Source organism: Polypterus senegalus, chromosome 7, assembly GCF_016835505.1.
Source record: "Polypterus senegalus isolate Bchr_013 chromosome 7, ASM1683550v1, whole genome shotgun sequence".
In the NCBI taxonomy this organism is placed as follows: domain Eukaryota; kingdom Metazoa; phylum Chordata; class Cladistia; order Polypteriformes; family Polypteridae; genus Polypterus; species Polypterus senegalus.
The window spans coordinates 138,383,221-138,393,230 of NC_053160.1; the positions used below are offsets into that span (position 1 = coordinate 138,383,221).

Here is a 10,010-nt window from a genome sequence, read left to right on the forward strand (position 1 = left end):
TAACAGTTTAGAGTAACATTATGGGTTTTCAATAATAGGAGGGAAAAACTTGAAATTTTTTTTATTATGTTGCACCTTTGTACATTCATAAATAATTCATACCAACTATAAAAATACAAAAATGCTTGGAAGTAATAAAAGAAAAAAAAAAAAAGTCCAAATCACTCTCCTAAAACTTTTCTAAAAGTAAACTGCTTAACATGTTAAGAATACATACAATTGTAACAATTTACAAATTACTATTTTCTTACACCTCAAAAATGTGTGCTGAATTTGCAGGAATTTATCATTTTGAAAATGTGTGGATGTTTAAATGCAGTCAAAAAAAACCAAGTAAAGATAACCATCTTTAAATGTAATACTTTAAATATCTGGCTTATTCTTGATGCAAGATAACTGCTGCAGGTTACAAAGGCAACATTACATTGTTTTATACTTCACAATAAAATGCTTGAAGTTTGTATGTTCCCTCTTTTCTCGAACCATAACAAATTGTAGATACAACTAGATTTGAAATCACATTTCAGCAACAAAAGACAAATGATAAAGAATCAAATAAATATACACACAAGTGTATGTCTTTTTGTCCACTAGGTATCTCCAGTCATAATGGAAATGAACTCCTCTTGGTTAACTGAAAGAAATCAATACAAAAAATAATGACATTAGTCACACAAATTATAGCAAGGCAAAAAAAAAAAAGTAAAAATATACACAAATGCATAGAGTTAAAACACACAAATACATACATATACACACAGTATGTGTGAAGACTTACATAAAAGCCCTAATTATAAGAAAGAAACAAGAGTGTGGGGCTGCCTAACTATAATATGGTATATATTTAAATCACTGTTATCAAGGGGGCACAAATCTTTGATAAGGGTTTGTGAACCTGATACTTCAAAGAATCAACATCTTGGTCCTGAATCAATCCTATAACTCACAAGTCGCATAAACAATTAATGAATAATTTTAGATCAATCAGAAACAGTAAATGTGATTTTTCCTTGCCCTATTTAGCTTATTTCTCTGCCAAAGAAAGCCTCAACCACTGCACAAATACTCCATACATCACAAGAATACCATTTAAAGTCAGCAGCCACCAAAAAAGATAAATTAACTTTAGGAAGTTTAGTTAACACTTGGTGAATATGAAAAAAATACTGTCTCTCATTGATAAATATGAAAAGAAAAAAAAAACATCAATGCTGCAATTTACTTCAGTTATAAAATTTAAAAAAAAATAAAAAAAATTGTAGAAATCTTGTTAAAAAGTATAGAAAAAAAGTTAAACTACCATTTGGTGCCCTCTTGTGGTAAATGCATATATTGCAAATAAACATATCAATTCATCAGTTTAAACATTAATCAAAAGAAAAAAGTTCTGAAATTGCATAAAATATGTAGTATAGTCATTTTAACTTTCAGTTCTGGGACAACAACAAAAACACACACACACACACACACACACACAATCTAGCTGTTCTATGCCACTCCTAAAATAAAAAAACAATTGCTTCTTTCTCCATTTCAAGCCATAATATATTTCATTCAATTTACAAACAAACCAGCAAAAACATAACAAATATGATTTTAAAATATTGCTACAAGCAATTGAACAGTGATGTGAATCTCAAAACATGTGAACAACAATTTAAATTCATGCTAAGGATGAAAAATACATTTATAAGGAAAAATAACTGATCTTGTGAGTTTTCAACTACATACAATTCTTCATAATAGTCTTTGCTATGTGCATTATGATTCTACAAAAACTTAGCTACTTTACATAACCTGATTCTGACGTTATTAAATGTCAGTTAACAAGGTACATTGTCCTCTTGTAAGTTTAAATTCATACTTTTGACTGAATAAATAGTATACACTTACTCTCTCCATCTCCATCTTTATCAAATTCATCTATCATAGCCCGGAGCTCTTCATCTGTCATATTTTCTCCAAGTTCTCTAGCAACACGACGTAGATTTCTTAAGCTGATCTTTCCCGAGTCATCATCATCAAAAAGTTTAAATGCCTTCAACATTTCCTCTTGTGGATCTCTATCCAGCATCCAGTCTGTTACTATTATATCACAGAAAAAAAAATCATCAATACAGAATCACTGACAGAAAGTTAGAAAGACTGTCTTGACTAAACAGAATGACTTAACAGGGATGAATAAAATGAAAAGAAATAGAAAGAAGGTACAAAACCCAACATAGAACCCTTCACATAAAAAATAGAAACGTGTTATTTTCAAAAGGCAAAAGTAATGCAGTTTTATATGCATCTTAAAATTAAATTTCAAAAGTTGAAGCAAAACATTTCAGAGGTGACTACATTCTTAAATCTGCAAATCCTAGGACTATGCCTGATGAATAATGATTGATTACCCCCACACACACACACACCAAAACCACTTCTATTGCAGTGATACAATAACATGTTAAATGAGATAGAACATAACAAATACACCCAACATACAGCATCAGTCCATGACAGAGAATAACAGAAAAGAATGTGTACCTGCTAATATCTAGAAGCCCAAAAAAGCTTCTAAACCTTGCCATCAAGGAAATATACTGTAAAAAAATCATTCCAGATCGAGCTCATTGGTAAGAAAACACAGAAGAGGAAGTATTGGAAGGATCCTTAGGAAAGTGAATTTTAAATTTGGATTATTGCTTGCAATTGTTTTATTCATATTTAAAACATACAAGATAAAAACTTACCCACTTCACTGAAATCTTCAAATGAAATTTTGCCAGTTCCTTCACGATCATAGTCTTTTAGGATCTTCAACACATCTGCTTTCTTTACATCAAAGCCCAAAGCCCTCATTGCAACCTACAGTAATAAGCACTAGTGTTAATACTTCAGGAAACCACCCATTTTGGGCAAATGCACGGCTCTTTAATAGATATGACATTTAACAAAAAAAATTATAAAAACTGGCCCTAGTATGTATATGCATGTATGTGTGTGAATGTGTATGTGGTTTTTTTTACCCTGCAATCGACTAGTCCCCTTTCCAGGAATTGTTCCTGCCTTACTCCTATGCTTGCAGCTTCCCTATGACTCTGCTCAAAATAAACAGAGTTTGGAGTATTGATAGATGGATGGATGGATGAATTACACAACTACCTGCTCAGCTGTGATAATCCAATCAAATACTGTTCAGCATAGAGTTGCATTCAACTTTTCTCAAAAGTGCAATACCTAAAGCAAATGTTTATTTCTCAGCTCTCACGAGTGAAAAGGAGAAAAGAAAACTGAATTTCACTTCCTTGACCTATGGCTTCACCTTAAAATTTACACACCAATTCCCATACTTCTCTAAAGAATGGAAAAATCTCACCAAAAAAGTCACCACAATGTACACTGCCTTTTCCATTATTAAATTCTCCAATTGTTGGCCAAAACTCGAGTTAGAAACGTGTTAATTAGAAAAGGTGCTATCCTTAGTTAAATGGAATTTTAAATTAATACCTCTGATCAAAATATAAAAAAAAACATACTGGGCGACACTGCTGCTGCCTCATGGGTTCTACTATCCCAGCTTCAAATGCTATACCTAGATGTGCACTATATTAATTTTAAATCTGCAAAGGTTTTTCTCTGGCTACTTCAGTGCTCTTTAAGTTAACTGGTAATTTTAAACTTGTCTTGTATGAATGGGAGTTTGGATAGGTTTGTAACTGGGCCCTGGGATGGACTGGCACTTATGGGCTGTTTCCAGCTATCTGCCCAGTTCTAAAGGAACAGACACTGGCCTATATCTGCACCTATGAATTTTATTAAATGGGTTTGAGAATTTTATGTTGTGAGATACACTCTTAACCCAAAGTAGGTCTTTTTAAAACTATGGAAACAGAATAAGTACCTTAGCACTTCCACTGCATCCACTTAACAGTGTCATTTCCAGGCAGAGGAGTAGCTTCAGTGACAGACTTTTGTCACTGTCCTGCTCCACTGACAGACTGAGGAGATCATTCCTCCCCCACACTATGCGACTCTTCAATTCCACCCGGGGGAGTAAAGGTTAACATTAATTTTATTTTAATTTTTTTAATTTTTATTACTATTTAATTTAATATTGTTTCTTTGTATCAGTATACTGCTGCTGGATTATGTGAATTTCCCCTTGGGATTAATAAAGTATCTATCTATCTAGCTGTCTCCATACGAAGACTGACAACATTAATGTAATGGTACATAACACCATACATTTGTCAGTCCTTTAACCTTTGCTCTGGATTATGTCATATTAGAAAAAGCCTGATTTTGTAGTTAAACTGTAGTTTGAACAAAAAACACCCAAGACAAGTATTTAAATGACATATTTGTGCAATATGGGTTTCAGATTCTGGATGCATCACACATGTACAGACTATTTTTTAACTTTCTTTTCTGCTGGTTACAGAACATCTTGCATAAGTATGATAAGCTACTTTGCTTAGGGTTTCATCTGTGTAAAATACTTGCAGCACCAAATTATGTGGCATTTAGCTCAGGATATACATAACCAAATGTGTTATTTTTTTTACCACTTTTTCTTCAAATTAAATCAGTTTGTGCATATGGAGAATCCTAACAGTACTTAATAACTTACTCCATGTACCTAAAATATTCCAAGTGGAGATAAACTTCTGATGTTTGCCCAAATTTTACCTTAGATCAACTATTTATGTCCCAGTGGTCCTGTTGAGGATTCCCTTTAAATTATGAAAGCTTTGATCCTGTCATCTTAGTATCTACGGGCCTAAACTGAAGATTCAACGTATTAATTTTTTTTTCCTCAAAACTCACATCCCACAGTCCTGAAGCAAGTCTAGATGCTCTTATTTGCACTTTCTACCACGTCTTTGTTTTATTTAAAATAAGAGGATGCAAATTGTACACAGAACTCCAAATGACACCTCACAAGCATAACCTCATTTTGCTTGTACTCTACACATTGTGCAAAGTGTCATAACATCCAGTTAGCCTTTTTAATTGATTTTGTACACTATCTGCATGTGGACAGTAATAAAGTACACTACAACTTTAAGTCCTTCTAATTAGGGTGTGTTTCAAAGTTTTGGAAGCCTCTGAACATTCAAATCTTTCATTGTAAGCTGATGTGTAAAGCTTTACATTTGTATTAAATTTCATCTGACACAAGTCTGCTCAAGTCCGAATTCTGTGCAGGTCCATTTGTCATGATTCAAAAACATTCTAGTCTGTGTGCTATTACCTTTAATTTAGTTCCATCTGCAAACGTACTAATTTTGGTGTTTATATTTTTATCAAGATATTACTTACAGATCAGCGGCCTGGCATTGATCCACTGATTAGTTTCAGCATTAGTTAAATCTGAAAAAGTTTGTCATAACGCAACCCCTTGCTTTGGTGTTTAAAACAAATTTTTGACCCATCTATATACTGTGCACTGAAATCTCACTTGTTTCAGTTTGATTAATACCCTCTCATGTAATACATTATCAACTGTTTTCTGACAAAAAACAAGATCAATATCATGTGCACCTCTCTAATGTTTTTGTTGTTTCCTCATAAAATTACAGCAAGTTAGTGAAACAATCTCCTATATCTAAGCCCATGCGGACTACTCACTAATACACCTGTTATTGACATATATTGCTCAATCTTTTCCTTAATAATTGCTTCCATTAATTAGTTGTGATACATGTTAAGTGGTAATTATAGTAGTTAAAGTGGTCCCCAGTGCCTCCAACTCTGGCAGAGTCACTGCCATATGATTCTCGTACATCAAACATTGGCAAGTTGCAATCTTAGCAAATAAAACAACTCTAGTTCTTCAAGTAATAAAATTAAAGGCCATGTAGTAAATATTTTATGTTAAATTTACAAACAACAACTTTCTTCTTTTTGTTATTATTATAATAATAATGATATTATAAATCACTAAACTAATAATAATTAAGATGGAGTTTAAAAGTATCAATCCATTTCATAACTGAATTCTTTTTATTTTTCTGTTCCTATATGTACTATCATGACAACTGTATTATCCATTCCATGAGAAATGTAATACTGGTATGTCATGTCTACACTTTCATCGAATACTACATATCAAGGTTTTTCATTTTAAAGCATTACTGGGAAGCTGTGAAACTAAATTTTTGTTTTTTGCAAGCATCCACAGGTATATTATGATCAAATAATCAATTATTAATAGGCAATGCAACAGTAAATAAAAAATTCACTAAGAGTTGCCAAATTTATAATAATAATTTGCATTTATATAGCGCTTTTCTCACTACTCAAGGCGCTCAGGAATTGCAGGTTAAGGGCCTTGTTCAAGGGCCCAACAGAACAGAGTCAATTTACTAATGAACCATTAGACTCTGTGGACTGTGGCCGGCCAATACCCCAGGTGGAGCCCTCCCTGCAGCATGGAGGTGACCCGAATGCCAGCAGGGAATTATAGACAATGGAGTTTTCATCCACAGCCCTGCTGGATACCACAGAGGCCACTAGAAGGTGCTGCAGGGAGGAGCAACAAGTATTTTGCATACAACCCGGAAGTGCATCCTAGTCACATGGACAAAGGGAATGATGTGCTTCCGGGTCGAAGAAGAGGAGTTTTCATCTGACCCAGAAGTGCTAGGAAGTCATATGGACCGCGGGTTCAGAAGCACTTTGGGTCACGGACTATAAAAGGACTGTGGGAGATCCCAGACGTTGAGCTGAGCTGGGTGGCAACGCGTCTGGGAGTGGAGGATTGTATTGTGATTGATTATTGTAGTGTATTATATGAGTATTGTGGAGAGGAGGGTGCTTTGTGCATAGTTTATTAATAAAAAATCAAATTATTGGACTTTTACCTGGCGTCTGATCTAAGAGTTCAAGGGGACGACAGCGCTTCCTATCTGTCACAACTCCTAAAGCCCATAACCATTAGGTGGAGAAGGATATTAAAAATTTATGGATAATGTCTAGTACTTTCATATAACTGTTTTACAGAAATGTTAGTTAAACATACATCAACCAGTTTATCAAATGCACCCACCTTTAACTCGTGATAGTCTATTTCTTTATCTTTATCACTATCAAAGAGATCAAAAGCTTCTTTTATTTCTTGCTTTTGTTCCTCCGTTACTTCTCTCCTTTTTTTCCTCTTTGTCTTATCCACTGCAAGATCTGTCCTGTACAGGAAAAAAAAAAAAAAAGTGCATGTCAAACTAAATATTCCATAGAAACATTCGGTCACTATTCAGAATCAATTAAGAAGATAAAAATTGTGACTTTAAAAATAATTTGAAAGTTTAAGGGTTTTTACAGTGTAAATTCTACACTACTATAAATTCAATTATTATTTATATACAGTCTGATTTCCTTTTTAAACCTTAAACATGCTTCTATAGATACATTCTATGTGACTTTGAGATTATAATGTATACAGAATACAAAGAAAATTTTACCTGCATGTTCAACCAACATTCAACAGGTCACCACTATCTGCTGCCATGATAAAATTTATTCTCAGCTTGTGTCATTCATTCATATTTATAGTACCAGTCAAAAGTTCTAGAAGTCTACTCATAGAGGAGCTTTTATTCCCAATTATCTACCTTTTAGAATAGTTAAAACATCAATCCTATAATCCTAATACAGTGACCTAAAATGTGTTAAGCAAATTAAAAAACTATGAGATAAAAACATATGGAATTAATGCAGTGAATCAAAAAGTGTTAAGCTAATGAAAACTGGCTTGTATTATTGATTTCTCAAAGTAGCCATACCTTGATGGCAGCTTTGTACACTTTTGATATTTCCTAAACCAGTTTCATGTGGTAGCCAACTGGGATGATTCTCCCAACAGATTAAAAGGAATTCCCACACATGCTGAGCACTTTGTCTTGGTTCAACACCTCCCAAATCATTTCTGCTGGGTCAGGTCAAATGTGACAGCAGAGATCTGCATTGTCACAAAACCTAACTCAAATTTTTGCACCACATGACTTAAGTTAATACTTGTGAGTGGATACGGGTGATTAAACTTTATTCAGATGGTTGAGAATAGGTGGTTACAGGGTAGATGGACCTCTGACAAAAATTGCTTCTTGAAAAGTAAATAAACTCTCTATATTCTAATCACTACATTTTCAATGGAAAGTGCCTGCAGATGGAAAACAAGGAAAAGATTGCATGTGCTTTCCAAGAGCAAACAATGCAGAATGTTCTGCTTGCCATTCTGGTTGAGTGTGCCATCAATTCTTAAAAAAATGTTCTGACAATACCACCAGCAAAGCATCTCCATAAATCCTCCCACTTCACAATTGGAACCACACATGCAGAGAAGATGTCTATCTCTAGTGGTTATACCAAATTCAGATTCATTGGTCCAAATGGCAGATCCCCAGTCACCTAGGTCCACTGCTTATATTTTCTGGCTCAAGCAAGCCTTCTCTAATAGTGACTACATTGCAGCATTTCTACCATGAAGGCCTAATTCACACGGTTTTCTCTGAACAGTCAATGTCAAGAGAAGACTACTGTCTGGAGTCGGTAAAGCAATTATGTTGACTATAATCTGACGTGTAGTTAATCTGTGATTTTTTTTTTTTTAAGACTAATGACAATTAGTAAACTTATTCTATGTAGTAGGGGAAACACTTGATCTCCCTTTCCTGAGGAAATACTCATGAAAGCTAGTTTTCATCATAGCAGTTGATGATATTTAGAAATACACTTCTAGAAACTTTGAACATTCCTGAAATTTTCCAGATTGACTATCTTTAATTTATTACAGTAATGATGCACTATTATATCTATTTGGTAAATTAAGCTGATCTTGCTGTATAATGAACTATAAGATATAACGGCCTTCTACAAAATAGAGCTATTTATAACCACTGTACCTTGTCACAGCTAACACAACTAACTGGCTCAAACACATCGACACAGAAAGAAACTCCACAGATTAATTTTTAAAGAGGTACACAGAAAGAATTTCCACAAGTTAAATGATTAAAAAGATACACACAGTACTAGAAGTAAATAGCATGTTATAATGGGTGTGGTCAAACATTCCCAACTCTAATTTCAACACATGTTTTAAATGAATACACTTTCTTGGAAGCAACGAGTAGTGGGAATTTCGAATAATTGTCTAAATTTAAAATTTCTGTTTAAAAAAAAAAAATAAATAAAATACATATGCATTAAGAATTGGTACAGACACAAATATCAATTATTTAAGCAGATGAAAAGGTAGATATTGAAACCCATATATTCAAGCAACCGTGTTCAACCTTATGGACTCTGTATAGTAGTCAAAGGTTACTGTATGAATAATGGATACAGTTAGTTCAGTTGTCCCAAACGTTTGTGACTCCAAATGTCAAAATTTTCACATTAACAATAAAGTTTAAAATAACAATTACACAGCTTACCGCTTATAAAATTGTCAGTTTTAATGAAATTAAAAGTATGAATAAGGGCACATTCCAGCAGTTAAAAAAAAAAACTTTTCATTTTCTACCATTAATATGACAACACACTGATGCAATTACACGTACACGGAACTTCTGGATACATAAAGAAAGCTTAACGTTTTTTAATATTCAATATTTATGCCTAATTCTAAGGGCTATTTCATAACCACGGGACTGTTTCTGCTACTAATGACATGTACCCTTATTCAGTTTTTCTATTTTTTATAAAAACAGACAGGATATTAAGCAGCAATCAGATAATGACTAATTCCTTATCAAACCTTCTTAACAGAATGCTTTAATTTGTAAAGCACCCTTCCCACCACCAGCACAAAACGCTTGTAAAGTAAATACAGTTATAAAAGAAAACAGCACAATCCTTAAAGGAAGCTATAATCTTAAGTGGAAGTTTGAGAAATTATAAAACACAATCAGAATAATGCTGAAATTCTAGGAACAGCCACTGAAAGATGTAGCACTAAAAGTGTACTGAAGTTAACAGACTGAATATACATAGGAGTCAATTGACAGAACCCCTAAGGCACC

At 33.6% G+C, this 10,010-nt stretch overlaps 1 protein-coding gene across 1 annotated transcript in view; it reads right to left on the reverse strand.

Annotated features, from left to right (window-relative positions):
* Window positions 1-345: 345 nt before the first annotated feature.
* The window catches only part of cetn3 (centrin 3), an 11,171-nt gene continuing 1,506 nt past the window's right edge, over window positions 346-10,010 (reverse strand). Inside the window, exons 2-5 of the mRNA XM_039759327.1 lie at window positions 7,037-7,172; window positions 2,736-2,850; window positions 1,894-2,085; window positions 346-634 (exon numbers count right to left, since the gene is read on the reverse strand). Of these exons, the coding sequence (XP_039615261.1) occupies window positions 591-634; window positions 1,894-2,085; window positions 2,736-2,850; window positions 7,037-7,172 (487 nt within the window). The 3' untranslated portion in view covers window positions 346-590. The remainder of the gene's footprint in view (window positions 635-1,893; window positions 2,086-2,735; window positions 2,851-7,036; window positions 7,173-10,010) is intronic.